General features: G+C 51.4%; 1 protein-coding gene across 2 annotated transcripts in view; it reads right to left on the minus strand.

The window, feature by feature from the left end:
* Positions 1-477: 477 nt before the first annotated feature.
* The window catches only part of DOCK1 (dedicator of cytokinesis 1), a 484,307-nt gene continuing 468,954 nt past the window's right edge, over positions 478-15,830 (minus strand). For both annotated transcript variants that reach the window (XM_074373399.1, XM_074373400.1), the window contains exons 49-52: positions 12,734-12,932; positions 7,768-7,921; positions 4,918-5,069; positions 478-1,655 (exon numbers count right to left, since the gene is read on the minus strand). In XM_074373399.1, coding sequence (XP_074229500.1) covers positions 1,560-1,655; positions 4,918-5,069; positions 7,768-7,921; positions 12,734-12,932 — 601 coding nt within the window. In that variant the 3' untranslated portion in view covers positions 478-1,559. The remainder of the gene's footprint in view (positions 1,656-4,917; positions 5,070-7,767; positions 7,922-12,733; positions 12,933-15,830) is intronic.

A 15,830-nucleotide genomic window follows, 5' to 3' on the forward strand; every position in this document is an offset into this window, starting at 1 on the left:
TTTCTAGCTGTTGTGTTTGTCACCAACTGTCCAGCTCTGGAGCCCAGGGAGGCCTGCCTGGAGGCTGGGGGGCTGGGGCTGAGGGGGAGGGAGCCCCTGGCGAGGCCAGGGAGGCCGGCCTGGAGGGCGGGACCGAGCACGCCCTGTGCTCTAGTGGAACAGGAAACCTGCACCAACAGCGCCTACACCATGAAGTCTGCAACCACCACCCACCCCCCCTCCCCTTTTAGTGTAAAAGGAGCCTGAGTGCTGACTCGGGGAGGACGGTTCTCCACGACGTTAGTCTGCCATACTCTCGCTCTGCTGGCTTTCCGAATAAAGTCGCAATTCCTTGCCCCAACTCCCCGTCTCCCGATTTACTGTCCTGCCGTGTGGCGAGCAGAACGAGTTTGGACTCGGTAACAAAAGCAGGACAGAAACAGCGGCTTTTATATTTGACACTGAGGGATAAAGACATACTTCGTCAGACACTGTGAATCTTTTTAAATGACATTTTATTTTTCATTGTCAATGATTAACTTTTGAGCCTACTAGAAGAGTATCATGATTATAGTGAATAAAAAAATATAGATGATAGAATACAAATATTAGGTTATACATTGTTAGTTTTTTTTTTTTTTAACTCATTGTCCACGAACATTTTTAGGACGTCAGCTTTGAAAAAAAAAAACCAACAAAACTTTATTTCCTTTTTTTTTTTACACTTCCCCCACTTAAAACTTCAGGACACACACTGAGAATCATTTGCAGGCACCTATTAACAGAAGGACCACAAAAACAATTTCTAAAGACCATCATATATACACACTTTCTGTACAGAATGAGGACAAGAAGGAATCACCTACTTAAACCATCTAATGTAGTACTCATGTTTTTTTTTTAAAAAAAAGAGAGAAAACTGATCTTCCTCTACTCAGGTTTATTTTTCCACTTGATCCAGTATTTTTAATGTTGTTTTCACTCCATAAATTAGTAACTGTTCAGTAGCTGAGAAATATCCTATTTTAAATGATACCGAAGGAATTCAGGAACTTCCCCGAAAGGGCTGACCTTAATCGCCTGGTGGAGGTTGAAGAGACAGTCAATCAACACCATGTTACACAACCAGGTGCAGCGAGGGGGTTGATAAAACATCCTGCAGGAGGAAGCTGGGGTTCGGCCCGAGCAATGAGGGCTCGTAAGCTCACTTTCTACACAGGTGCTCCAGGAAAAGCCTCATCGCTCCTTACTGGGCTAAACTCACATCCATCAGGCTCTTGGCTAACGTGTCATTTGGCACAAAAAGAACAGACTTTTGGGCAAGACTTGGGCTCTGTCAAGACAGACAGACTCAGAAGCCTCCAACTTTGATAAACACGACAGCACATCCCAGACCAATAGCCACCTCGCCCCGCGATGCGAAAGGCCACGCACCCCACGGCTGGAGCCGAGCTCCTGTTAAAGGAAAAGCAATTGCGCTAAGTGTCAGACATCCTGGGCCCGGTGAGGTAACCGGCAGGCGTGGAAGAAGGCGGGAGCGGGGGAGGCTGACGGCTGGCCCTGCAGACGGTGCCGCGGTTTCACTGCACGATCCCGGAGTCCACCGAGGTCTGCTTGCGGGTCGTCTTGGGCGGGGGCGGGGGCGGGGTCTTGCTGGGCAGCGGAGGCGGGAGATGCTAGAAGACAGAAAACGCGCATTGTTGACGCTCCGACAGGAAAGAAATGGCCTCTTGGTAGGTCTGACCTGGCCCGGTGGTGGCGAGGGCAAGTCAGTCTGCACCCCTGGGCAGGAACTGGGAACTGGGAACCGCCCCCTCCCTGCGGCGGGGACTGGCAGGTCTGCTGCTGGTGGCCACAGGCCTGTCTCTGATTAGCCGCTTTTCACAAAGCACTTCAGGCGTCTGCACAGCCCCTGAGAAGGGTGACCACTGGTCTTCACACATGCGATTTTTTAAAATCCACGTGCGACTGATCTAGGGCCCCTGGAAACAGACCAGTTTCAGAGCTGGGCAGTGTACGTGGTTAAGGACAGGTGAATGTGGGCAAAGCAGGACCCAGGGCCACCCAGGCAGCCTGGCTGTGCCACAGCTGGGCCTCCCTTGATCAGGACCCATGTGTCCCTCTTCAAGACCCCTGAAGACGTCCCGAAACTGTTCAGGGACAATCAAGTCCTCTGAGGTGCTCTCCAGGGGTGGGTGAGAGGCCTTCCGTGCTCTCTGAAATGGAAAGGCCCCACTAGAGCGGGCCGGCCAGGCCATGGGCACCAGTGGTCACCATTCCAAGTCACCCACTGACAAAGGAGTTTTTCATCCACAGTCTCTTGCAAAACTGCAAACGGAGGGGGATGAACAAAGTTAGGAGAAAAGGTATAAACTCTTCATAAGAGAAGCACAGGATGTCATGAAATGGGTGAAGCCGTGTCCCAATAAAACTTTATTTACAAAAACAAGTGATGGGCTGGATATGGTCCATGAGCCACAGTCTGCCTTAGATTCCCAGGAATGAATTTACAGCTGGAAAGGTGATGGGAAAAACTGAATGGACCTGCCAGGGTGTGAGTGGTGGAGGGCAGCTGGTCCCTTGCCCTGGGAACCCTCACGCCCATCACGGACACCGGACATGCACGAGAGGTTAAGATGTGTTGACCAAATAGGTAAATGAATGAGTGAGCGAGTGAACAAGTGAATGAATGAGTGAATGAATGAGCAGATGAACAAATAAACAGCAGGAAAAGCGTGGGCACACCGCAGGTAGAACACACCAGAATGAAACCACAAAGCACTGTCCTCCAACGAAGGGTGAGGGTGGATTTTTAACAGCCTCTCCGTGGAGGTTCACATTTAGCTCAATGTGAGAAAAGGTGTTTCAAGGACATAATAGTGATGAAGCAGTCTCTTGCTCACTGCCCAGATTTCCCCCTGATTCGCAACAAATAAATACGGAAGTGATCTAGGGCCTAACGGAGAGTAGGGAATAAATGCAGAAAAGCAGAACTGATATGAGGGCATTTAACATTACAACAGGGGCAGTAAAAGAATTGACTTGTACATTTTTTAAGTTGGTAAGAGCGCTGAAGAGAAGCACCGATTTCTGGGTCTGATAAATGTTGCTTGTTTACTCGTGGAAGCCACAGGTGACACAGGGCCAGGCCAACAGCCGGACACAAGCACATGCTCTGGGTGCCCCTTGGCGCCAAACACGAGCATGGCGGGCTCTTCACTTCTGAGTGACATGATGGCTCAGATTGTTGGTTCCAAGAGCCATTCTGAAAGAAACGACAGCTTAAAGGGAGAGGACTAGAGTTAACTATAAGCCCGGGGCCAGTCAGTGAGAGGGATGGGGATGTGGCTCATCCCCATATAGGATAAATCATCCTTATTCTACAATGGCCCCCTGAAACCCTACTGGTTCCAGTGACGACATCCAAACCCACAGGCGGGCGTCCTGCACGTGCCCTCGGCTGCAGGTGAACCAAACAGGAAGCCAACAGCAAGGAGACTCGGGTCATCAGTGGAGTGGAATTCACCACTCCACTGTCAATGGGGCCCAAGCGTGTGTGCGCGTGTTCTTCCCTCCGCCCACAGTGGTGGCATCGGTGTCTTAGACGATGCCTCCCAGAAGCTGAGATGATCAAATGTTGCTGTTGAGTTGATTTGTAACAAAAATGAATTTGCTCCCACTTCCAAGTTCTGAGTGTTCAGTTCACGGGGGTATGGAGACCAGGGCCGGGGTGGGTGGAGGTGGGGGGTTGTTTTTCCAGTAAAATCAAGATATGAAAGTAAAGATGTCATCAGTTGGCTAAGCTGTTAGGAAAACAACACCCCAACCAGCCAGTGTTCTCTCTCAGCTCCCTGTGTCTCCTTTCATTCTAACTTGTAGTTGAAATCTGCAGGAAAGAGCAGGCTTACGTTTCTTTAGTTGCTATGAAACATTCCAGCTTCCTGAAAAGCCACCATGGGGCACCGGGTCCCTTCACCAGGGCTGGTCCCCCGTCGTGGCACCTCTAGGGCCAGAGGGTAGATCTGAAAGGCACTGCAGCCTCACAAGGACAGTTCATCCCTCCAGCACCAAAGATGGGGCCCCTCTGCATGTTTAGTTTTCTTGCACAAAAGGAATAATTCAATAATATTCTGTAAAGAGATCCCCTCTCTCTTCCACTCCTCTCACAAGAAGAGGGAGCTTTTTTTTTTCCCAGTGGCTTAAAATAACAAACAAAAAAACATAAATGTTTGTTATTTTAAGCCACTAAAAAAAATAATAGGGGGAGGGTGTAGCTCAGTGGTAGAGCACATGCTTAGCATGCACAAGGTCCTGGGTTCAATCTCCAGTCTCTCCATTAAAAATAAATGAATAAAAACTTAATTACCTCCCCCCAGGAAAAAAAAATTTAAAATAATAATACATGTTTGTTATTTTAAGCCACTAAAAAAAAGAAGGAGGAGGAGGAGAAGAAGGAGGAGGAGAAATAATAAACTTGGAATTCAGTGAAAAAGTCTCCAACAATAGCAGTGGCCAGGGCAAGGGTGGGGCTGCCTGCAGGAACAGCTGGGACAGGGGCTTCTCGAGGGCCGGGCTGGGGTCCCAGAGGAGCACGTCCCTGTGCAGCGCAGCATTGACCAGCTTCTTAAGAAAGTCAGACAGACCTCTCCATCCCAAAGCTACTTTTCAAAACCAAACTGTCATAAGAATTGCACCCCAAGTGGAATGCCCTCGCAGGTCAAGCCTGGCCCTTCGATCCACCGGCTGGAACATCCCCCTTTGCCTTGTTCTGATGACACAGGAGCCATGGGTCACACACCCGGGTTCTACCCCTAGCGACCTCTTTCCTCCAAATCAAATCTCCGCCTGCCCAGAGTAAACACGCTAACATCAGGGAGCAGGTTTCTATTTTGTGGAGGGAAGGACATGAAACCCCCGCGATTCCGAGTCCTGACTTACCCTCTGGTGAGGAGGCGGGGGTGGGGGCGTGGGTGAGCCCATCAAGTCCAGGTTCTCCGTCAAGGTCCCATAGTCGGCCGTGGTGCCTTTGAGAGGCAGAGGGGGCGGAACCTCGGCCACGTCCAGCCCGGTCATGCCATTCAGCTCCAAACCTGGAAAAGTGGGTGGATTCGAATCAAACCCACATTCCCACCTGGCGTGAATGCACACCGGCTGCTTGGTGTTCTCTTGGGAGAGGCAGGGAGGCGGGAGCACTTCATCCCGCAGAAATGCTGGTTCACAGGGCAGAGGAGAGAGCAGGGAGGGGCAGGGCACGCAGGGCCGACATCCCCTCCCGAGGGCACGTTCTAGAGAGAGAACACTAACCGCCATGAGACCCCTAAAACCTGAGCTTAAGGGAGACCAGACCACTGGAAAAACAGCCGATCCTGCCTCGGCCCCCCTGCCTTGGTGGCATCTACACAGCTCGGTGTCACAAGGACTGCCTAGACTTAGAGGTTTCAGAGCCCGGCCAGGACTCTGCACCCCGCCTCCTGCATGCAGTGACTCCCTGGGGAGCTTCACTAAGCCACGTCTGATGGTGCAGCCCGCAGCCAGCCACCTGCCTTTCAAAACCCTCACAGCAGGAAAACCCGTGATTGTACGAAATGAAGTTGTTAGCAGTGGCAGCCCCTGAGGTCGCTGCCTTACAGACGCCAAGGGGGAAGCCCAGTTGATTTCTAAAGCAATCCGAACGGGGGTCGTTTACAAGCGGAGGAGGGACGATCATTAAGACAACGTATTTTCTCAGACTCTTAGAAAGAATTTGTCTTTTATGTTAAAGAGAGAAAAATGGACATTGTTGCTGCTGGGTTTCTTTTAAAGTTTTCCTCGATGATCCACGTGGTTACAAAAAAAATACCCTCCACGGCCTAGGAAGAGCTGTGTCGATTCACCAGGAAGCCCCGCAGCTGACTCAGCAGTGAGAAGGCCTGTGACCGAGGGACTGCCCTCGTGACCGGCTGCTCAGTCGTTTTCACTGGGTTACTTCTTTAAAGATGCCATTTTCACCATTGTTAAGTGTACACGTCGTGGCACTGATCACACTCATAACGCGGTGCCACCGTCACACACACATCTGTTTCATCACCCCACACACAAAAGTTCTGCCCACAAAGCAGTGGTTCCCCCTCCGCCCTCCCCACCAAGCCCTGACAATCTCCAGTCTACCTTCTGTCTTCAGGAATTTATTTTATTTCATATAATTGGGATCATCTAATGTTTGTCTTGGCTTACTTCACTCAACAGTGTTTTCAGGGTTCCCCTGTGTTGCAGCGTGTACCAGAACTTCTTTTTCTTAGTGGCTGGATAATATTCCATTGAGTGGATGTTTCTCTGGATGCACGTTTTTGATGAACTATTCATCAGTGGATGGAGATTTGGGTTGTTTCCACCTTTGGGCTACGGTGGGTATTGCAGTTACGAACACGCGCGTGGAAGTATCCGCTTGAGTCCTGGTTTTCAGTTCTCTGGGGCAAATGCCCAAGAGCCGACCTGCTGGGGCACATGGAGGTTCTGTGTTTCACTTCGAGGAACCACCAAAGTGTTCTCCTTAGCAGTTGCAGTGGTGCCCGTTTTCAACTATTTATAAAAAAATTTAATAAAATGTTTTTGAAGATCATTTGGTTATAGCATAAGGATGCGAAGCCATGACACCCAGAGACCGTCTCCTTTCCAGCGCCCAGAAACTCTCAGCGCCTCAGCCTCAACTGCTGTTGTAACCTTGACTCAAGACTGACCGGATGCTCTGGAATCACCACTGCTGCCCTTCAGCAAGAAGGAAGCAGGTGCTGAGGACAGGCGTTTGCGGCCCTGCACAAGCCGCTCCACAGCGCGGAGCGCCCGCCCCCGGACTCCTCCGGCCGCTGGAAGGCAAGTGGCTTCTCCTGGCCTCGCCTGTTCTGCGGCCGCCCTCACTCCCTGCTACCTTCTTGCTGCCGGGATTTCAGCTCCCTGGCCGGCCTGACCTTAGTGGTGGAAAGCTGGTTGCCAGCTGCAGCGGGTTCCACGGCATCCCTCCCCGATTCCCATCCACCCAGATCCCCAGAATATGGCCTTCTTTGGAAATAGGGTCTTTGCAGGTGTGACTGTTAAGGATCTCGAGGTGAGACCACCCTGGATTTGGGGTGGGCCCTAAGTCCCAAGACTAGTGTCTGTAAGAAGAGGTGAGAACACAGAAACACAGAGAACAAGGCATGTGAAGAGAGAGGAGGGACTGGAGTGATGCTGTCACAAGCCAAGGAACACCAAGGATGCCACCAGCGCTGGACGAGTCAGCACAGATTCTCCCTGAGCCTCCAGAAGGAAGCAAGGCTGTCGATGCCTTGATTTCAGACTTCCAGCCTCCCGGCTGCGAGAGAATGAATCTCTGTTGTTCAGGCCACCGAGTTTGTGGCGATACACTGCAGCCCCCTAGAAACTGGGCAAAGCTGGAAAGCAAGTTATACCCTGAGCCCCTCAGCACAGCCCAGAAGTGGGTCTTCCCTTCCTGTTCCTCTTGGACACAAGGTCCCTGTGGGCGGCGTGATCCTGTGACAGGAAACGGGGGGCACTCCCTGTGCCTCCGTCTCCCCAAGGGCACAGGAGGTTTGGAGAGCTTGGACCAGCCCCACCCCTTTCGCCCAGGACGCCAGGAGCCCGCGACGGGGCTCTGGCCTGATTTTCTTTGCGGACACTCCCTGTAAGTCAGGTGCCTGTCAAAACTCTCTCCATCGGCTGGAAGGAGAGGAGGTGGGTCTAACTTCAGAGCCTTCGGTCAAGGGGGAGGTCACAGAACAAGGTCATGAATTCGGATGTGAAGGTCCCACTTACTGGACTGCAAACTGAAGCTGAGCTTGGCCCGCGGCGTGACCGGAGGGGGCGTGTGCTGGGAGGACGGCGACGACGGGGACACGGAGAAGCGCCTTTCACTCCCGATGACGTTGATCACCTGGCTCTTCGGTCTCTGGGGCCGCAGGGGACTTATCTATGTCGGAGGGACAGAAGCAGAGTTAGGGTCTGCCACGGGCTGAGTTATGTCACCACAAAAATTCAGATGCTGAAGCCCGAACTCCCAGGACCTGTGAATACAACCTTAGCTGGAAACAGGGTCTTTGCAGATCTTCAAGTTAAGATTTGGTTATTCTGGTGGGTCCTGATCCAATCTGATTGGTGTTATTATATAAGGGGGTAATTGGGACACACACCCATGCACACAGGGGCAGTGTAACAGGGAAGGACAAACCTGACTCCGTATTAGATCTGCTCCTTTGGCTCTAACCCTGGGCTTAGTCATGCTTAGTCATGCTGGTTCTGCACCTTCTATAAAAGAATGCTGCCTAGAGTCTGAAATACACAGGGTACCTATCCTGAAGGCTCTGACCTGTAAGCGTAGGACACTTTCCCATTCATACAGAGATAAAAAGTTACAGAACAGAAAATAACACGTCTTACTGGAGGTTTACAGGGACATCACGACCTGACCCAGGTGGTCAGCGGCAAGAACAAAGGATTCCAGCACCAAGCAGTTTGCAACCACCACCCACACCCCCTCCCCTTTTTAGTATAAAAGGAGCCTGAATTCTGACTTGGACGAGATGGTTCTCCTGGACACTATTCCCCCGTATTCTTGGTCTGCTGGCTTTCTGAACAAAGTTGTTATTCTTTGCCCCAGCGGCTCACTCCCGATGTGTTGGCCTGTGGTGTGGCGAGCAGAACGAGCCTGGGCTTGGCGACAAGAGCACCGTGTGAAGACGAGGGCAGAGGTCAGGATGACGCTTCTACAGGACGAGCCACGCCAGAGACTGCTGGTAGACCATGAGACGCTGGGGGAGGGCCTGGAACAGACTCCCCTCACAGCTCAGAGGGAACCCGCCCTGCTGACACTTGGGGCTTGGACGTCCAGCCTCCAGAACCGTGAGGCAGCCAACCCCTGCTCCCTAGGCTGCCCAGTGTGCAGCACTTGGACACAGCAGCCCAGGGATTGCAGGCCTCCCGGGAGACTCCTCACCCAGTCGGGGGGTGGGGGGGTGGGGTGGGTGTCACATCACGTGTTTCTGGAGCATAAATGTGAGACAGCAGAGTCCCGCATGGGCCACTCAGAGCAGGTGAGAGCACACAGGGGACGCTCCAAAGGGTCAAGAGTGGAATCAGAGACCAGCTCAGCGGCCAGCACACCGCAGGCTCCTGGCTCCTCGGTCCTCCTTGGCAGGTACGTGAAAGGCTAGAAGCTTACTGAAGGATTCCCTTTACTCACTCCCTGTCTCCTTGCTCACGCTACACTATTACTGGGTAGGGATGCTGTCTGCTTTTCATCGCCCTTTTTCCTGCCAGTCTCTGACTTTTGGATGCACTTGACTTTTCCCACCTAAGCCTTCTCCTTGTTTGTAACACCAAGAAGTTTTATTTCTCTATTTCTGAGAACTTGGTCTCAGATCATGAGGCCTCGGGGAGCACAAGCAGTTCAAAACACTGTGAAGGAGGAGTAATTAGAAAAGTTATTAACCCAGCAGAAAAGGGGGAATCAATATCTCCCCTCTGGGCCAGGCGGGGCAGGCAGGCAGGGCTCCCAGGCTGGTGCTGGGGCTTGATTCCCGGGCCTGGTGGGTGGACCTGCTGGTGAGGGCCCGCGGCAGAGCAGGTGGGGGGCAGTGTGGGCCCTAAGTGGTCTGCAAAGGTAGGGCCTCCCTGGAGGCTACCGAGGCTGGAGGGAGGAGAAAACGGCTTACGCCTTTTGGTAGGTGGGGTGAGGGAGGGGACACTGGCCACCCGGCTGCCTTCCAGAACGATCCTGTGCCAGTGAGGCAGACTCTGGATGCCAGGCGTCATCCCTCATCTGCAGGAACCGGCGAGGTCCCTGCAGCCCAGCTGCCGTGGGAGGCCGGGGTAGCCTGGTTGACCTCGGGGCCCTGCCTGGGTGCGCGTGTGTGGGAACTTCTTGGGGCCCTGCCTGGGTGCGTGTGTGTGGGACCTGGCGACAGGGACTCAGGCATTGCTGGGTGCGTCTCCTATCGTCCCGACCCTATCCTGACGGCTCAGACAGCAGCAGGATACTTCACTGGGGAGATGCACACTGCACCTGGAGGGCCCCTCTCCTGCCCAGGCTCTGAGAGGCTCAGCTAAAGGGCATGAAATTACTGATGATGCAGATTCAGGAAGGAAGCTGAGCTCAGCCCCGCAGAAGTGTGGGGAGGCCCAATGGATGCAGAGCAGGGCAACCCCAGAGGCCCAGAGCGCCACTCCAGGAGTGGGGCTGCCGCCGCCACCCAGCAAACCTCCCTCCCACAGACCCCACCGGCGCACCTGCTCTGTCCTGCAGCTCTTGGCCAGTCCCATGCACGTGGGTGACAGGGAAGAACAAGTCTGACCCCCTGTTGGCTCTGCTCCTTTACCTCTAACCCTGCGCTCTGTTGCCCGCGCTCAGTCATGCTGGCTCTGTGTCTTTTGTAAAAGAACGTTGCCTTGAGCCTGAAATGCACAGGGCAGCCCATGCTCAAGGCTCTGACCTTTAAGGGCAGAACACTTTTTCCTTCATATAGAGATAAAAAGTTACAGAACAGAGAATAACAGTTTGTCTTGTTGGAGGTTTACAGCGACATCCTGACCTGACCCAGGTGGACAGCTCCAAGAACAAAGGATTCTGACACCACGAAGTCTGCAACAACCACCCACACCCCCTCCCCTTTTCAGTATAAAAGGAGCCTGAATGCTGACTCGGGGAAGACGATTCTCCAGGACATTAGTTCCCCACCTTCTCAGTCTGCTGGCTTTCTGAACAAAGTTGTTATTCTTTGCCCCAACATGTCATCTCCTGATTTATTGGCCTGTCGTGTAGTGAGCAGATGAGTTTGGACTCGGTAACCCATGGAAGCTGGAATAGGAAACAGGCTGCAGGTGCCTAACTGTACTCACAGACTTGGCCAACACCTGTCACGCTGGATCAAGGACAGCAAGTCTGCCCACAGTGAGAGGTCAGATTTCTGGCCCCTCGAGCTGCAGCTGTGGTCATTCTGAGAATCCTTGGAGGCTGGCATTGGGGGGGGGGGTCAAGGTTCTGGTGCGTTCTTGTGGATTTGCTGAGGGTACTCCAGGCCAGCTACTGGGGGCCCCACTTTGTGCTGAACTCAGCCCATCTTTGCTAGTGGTGTCTCTGCAGGAGAGCAGAGCCACGGCGGGGAGGGACAGAACTTGTACTGTGATGGCCAAGCCAGGAACGTCCTTTGACTTCACACAACTTAATTCTCATCAGCTCTGTCACTTGGCTCAAATTCTCTGAGGCCCTCGATTTTAACAACTCGAAGTAGAGCTTAAATAAAAATGTATGAAAGACTTGCACAGTGTCTGCACTCAGTAAATATTCAAAAAATGTTTCTGTTAATTCCTCCACCCAGTTACGGTGTCGGGAAACTTGAGAGAAAGGCATGTTGGCCAGTCCCAGCAGGGTTGCTAGCTTCTCAGCTTCCCAGAAGAGCGGACAGGGAACACGGGATGGTCGGCAGAAACCTCTTAGCCCCCCTGTGGGAGGTCCTGCACCTGAGTGCTTAGTACTAGCCTCTGGCCAGTCCCTCCCCAGGGCCCCCCACCCTTGGGGGCCTGCCTGCTGCACAAACACACAGCCCAAACGCCTCACAAGGGCGTCCGCCTTCATGAAGACCGTAGTCGCAGCTCTGGGGTCTCCTTGACCAGCGTGTGACTGCTGGTCTCGGTGGCGCGTAATCTGGATGAAACATACCCTCTGGTGATCAAGAAACAAACAAGCAGTGAAGCAGGTCTTATGAAAAGGTGGTCCCACCCGAGCGCTCTGATCAAGCAGCCCTTCAGTGACAACCAGGACAGGTCGTGGGCTCCCACCCAGGGGAGGCACACCCCTGGCCGCCGCCTCTCTTTCAAGGCGGAGGCAGCCCTAAGCCTGACTTAACCTTTGAAGCTGACAGCCTATGAGAGCCTCTTCTTTATTTGTTTCCAGTCTACAAATAGCACTTTCTGAATAAAGTTCATCCCAGAAGCTGTCTGTGCCTCATCTTTGCGCTCAGACTCTAACCGTCGCTCTGCGCTGCTGGGAGTGGCAGCCTGCAGGTGCAGCCCTGGGACGAGAGCGTGCTGCCTGGGTCTCAGGGCCGTCACACACCCCGGACTCGGGATGAACGAGAGTCCCTGCTGGGATCCGTTTTTAATGTCAACTAACTGGCACGCGTCCTGTTAAGTCCCCGAAAATCCTTCTGAAAAATGGCCAAGGGATTTAAGCAGGGAGCAGACGAGGCAGGGAGGATAACACAGCACACGGGCAGCTGGCACCGCCCCGCGGGAAGGGGCTCCGGGACACTGGCCGAGCAGATTATAACACCCGGGCAGAAACTGTGGCTTAGCGATTTCTGGTCAGGAAGGGGCGAGGGAACAGTGTTAGCTGGGCACAGAGCACAGTTTTCTGACAGCAGAAGCATTCCTGTTCACCTCCTGAGATGTCTGAATGTATCATGGAAGCAAGTCCAACTTGGCTGGAAAGCCTAGACCCATGTGGGTCCTGCTGACAGCTGGCCCCGCACTGACCCCTTTCAGGATGGAGGATGGAGGCGAAGACAGGCGTCCTCAGAAGAGAGGCAGCTCTATTCTGCGCCTCTGGATGCCAGTCAGCATCAGGGTATATAAGGGGAGGGCTGCGGGAGACGCCAGAGTTTTAAGTGACTATTTCATAGCCAATTCAATGAAATCCAATTGACAGCCCCCTTGGCTATATGTAGAGGAAAGACAGGTCCCGGCAGCTACCGTACAGCGAGGGAGGGAAGGCTCCCTGTGAAATTACCGTTTCTGAAAGGATCACAGCCTCCGACTGCTGCAGGGGAATGTCGGTGGGTTTAAATTCTTTATCAAATATCTCTTGATGCTTGCTGTTCCTTTTTTCCTTCTTCTTGTCCTTCTTCTCTTTATCCGGGTCGTCCTTGTCCAGCTTGTCCTGGGACCGGGAGTGCATTTTCTTTGGCAGGAGCGGCTCCAGAGCGAACCTAAAGGAAATGGTTCTTTAAATCATTGACATCTTAATAGGACAACCGCTGCTGTTCACCCTGCAGGCACACATAACGTCACTCAACGTGAGCCAAGCGCTGACCAGGAACTGCCCAATTTTACAAGGAAAGAAATGATTTTAAAAGGGAGACCAGTGGAGACTTCGGTATGTATTACTGATTGCAATCATTGTGGTTTTGCTTCTCGATAAAAATAAACTGGAAAAAACAGAACACCTGTAGGACCATGGGGGAAACGCGAAGTCTGGCTGGATCCGTGATGACAACATCCAGCGACTATTGTTCATTTACGAGGGGAGGGTGGTATTGGGGTCTATTTCAGAAGGGAAGCCCTCATCTTTTAGAGATTCATACTGAAATATTCACGCATGCAGTGAGGAGAAGTGGACAGATGCTCAAGCAGGGGCCGTCTGTATTGATACACAGGGAGATGCCTCCGTGAGAAATGAGCCAAATGTGTGGAGATGCCCTCAGTTCTTCAGCCGAGAACCGAGCTTGAAACAGAGGATGTGGGTTCCAGCTCTGCCACCTACTGGTGTCACTGCACGTCCTCTGACCACTGTGGGCTGGATGGCCCCATCCACAAAATGAAATGAAGTGAAAATGGTATTTGAGAAGAGATAAGATCTCTTAAAAGAAGCCAGAGTCAGTCCCGTAGGAAAAACAGCCTGAATTGTGATTTGATTAATGTGTTTTCAGAATGTGGCTACCCATCGGTCCCACACGGTGAAGAGAAGCAAACGGTCGGCCACAGGGGTTCACGGAAGCCCCCCGCTGCCCAGTGTCCAGGCAGTCCCTGAGCCCAGTGGGGAAGCAAACCCCAGCCCCCGAAATGCGGACGGTCAGGACCGGGGTCTGGGGAGCCTGCCCTTGGGAGCTCTCAGTCCCCACTGCGACCTTCCAAGCCTGACTTCCTGGAAGGCCTGGAGACTAAATTGGCTTCTTCAAGGGGAGACTGACTGAAAGAAAAAGAAGCGTGGAAAGCCAATCACATTTTCATCCTTGCTGTGGTTTCTTTTAAACTCATTTGTGAATGGGACATTTACAGCAAAACCACTGCTCTGATTAAAAAGATCATGACAGCAATGTGGCTTACCAACACGGGAGAGGTAACGTGGAAATCGACACTTAGGTGCATCATTCACAAAACCACATTTCAAATCCACAGGAGACACAGATGGCCAAGAGCAAGAATCACATTTCCTAACTTTTGTTTCTCCCAATAAAACTGGTCGGGCAGCAGGATTTCAACAGTAATGGTACTGAATGCAGGCACTGATTGTCAATAGCTGCTAACAACACTGGAAGAGAGTCAGACACGATGTCCTTCTGAATGAAAGAACCTATGAAGTTGTCCTGTCCCCAGATCAAGCCTGAATCTGATCAAGCCACTAGGAGTGACCACCAGTCTGCAGGAAATACGCAGAACAGAGATACACATTCAGTAACACTATAGGGCGTGCAATCAGCAAACTCCAGGCTACATCAGAAAGCAACCTAGATTCTTCAACAAATGAATTATAAGGAACAGAAAAGAAAAAGGTAGAAGGGGAAACTTATTGATGAAAAGAGAATGAAAGAACTGTATCAACCAACCACAAGGTGAATATCTTATTTGGATAGGTTTCAAACAAACCGAAAAAAAATTGACATTTATGACACAACTGGAAATTAAAACCAGTACTGGATGATAATATGGAATGACTCTTCATTTTTCGCATGTGATAAGGGTAGTTTGATTGCGGTTAGAATGCACACTGAAATGTTTATGGAGGAAATGACATGATTTTGAGATTTGCTTCAGAGTAATATGAAGGAGGTACAGGGTGGGGCATAGACTGAAACAGCTGGGCTAGGAGTTGAGGTTGTTGAGGTTGGCTTATGGGTGGGCACAGGTCCCCATTATCTCTTCTGTCCCCTTTGTTCATGTCTGAAATTTTCCATAATAAATACTTGAAAATGACTGATGAAATACACCAGTATTGACTGTGATCATTAAGGCATTCTGGGACACCTGGACTTTTCCAGCTGGATACACAAAAACCAATAAATCAACACCCAGAAGGCGTTAAAGATTATATCTATTATATTACAAGCAATAATCAAAAATCTTCATGATTTTATTCCAGGTTTTGCAGAACTTGTGATAATTCATGAAGGAAAAAAGAAAAAAAGGATTAGTGGACATCTTTTAGCTCAGGGGAAAAACCTGTGCTGTGAAATCCAGACGAGTGTATAAAGAACAAAGAGGAAGACAGGCTGAGTTTAAAATTTTTCACATTATGAGAAGCAACTACTGGCAGAATGAACTTTATTTGGCACATTACCTGCACCGTTTGGGACCAAAGCTTCATTTCCTCCACGTTTGCTACGTAGGTAAGGGTGGCAACCCTGAGAATGCACAAAAATCTGGACTCTGATAAAGATGGCTTCTAGTTCAAGGCTAAACAGATGACTCCTGGGAAGGAGGCAACAGCCGGAACTCATGTAGTTACACGTGCGGGACACCAGTCTTCTGCCTAAAACCTCTGGATCTCTTTCTACCCTCCTTGCTACATTTCTGGAAATATAAAAACCTTTTCATAACTAGCCTGGGGATTTTCTTGGGGAGAAGTCAAATTAAATTTCTTTAGCAATCTTGCTCTAAGTGACAAGCACACATGATTTAAATACTTCTGAATGGAGAATTTCCATATGGTCTTGGCCTTATAAGGAACAGACACTGATAAAAGTTACTGTTATGAAAAAAAAATGTGGGAACAGTTTTCAACCATCCATTGGGCACACTGGTCGGTGGAAACCACGGGCACTTGGATTGGAACTGTCCCTCGGGGTGCCCTGGAAGTTTGTGTCTGCACGTCGCAGGGGCCATGAGAC

This window comes from Camelus bactrianus, chromosome 11 (genome assembly GCF_048773025.1).
Source record: "Camelus bactrianus isolate YW-2024 breed Bactrian camel chromosome 11, ASM4877302v1, whole genome shotgun sequence".
NCBI lineage: Eukaryota > Metazoa > Chordata > Mammalia > Artiodactyla > Camelidae > Camelus > Camelus bactrianus.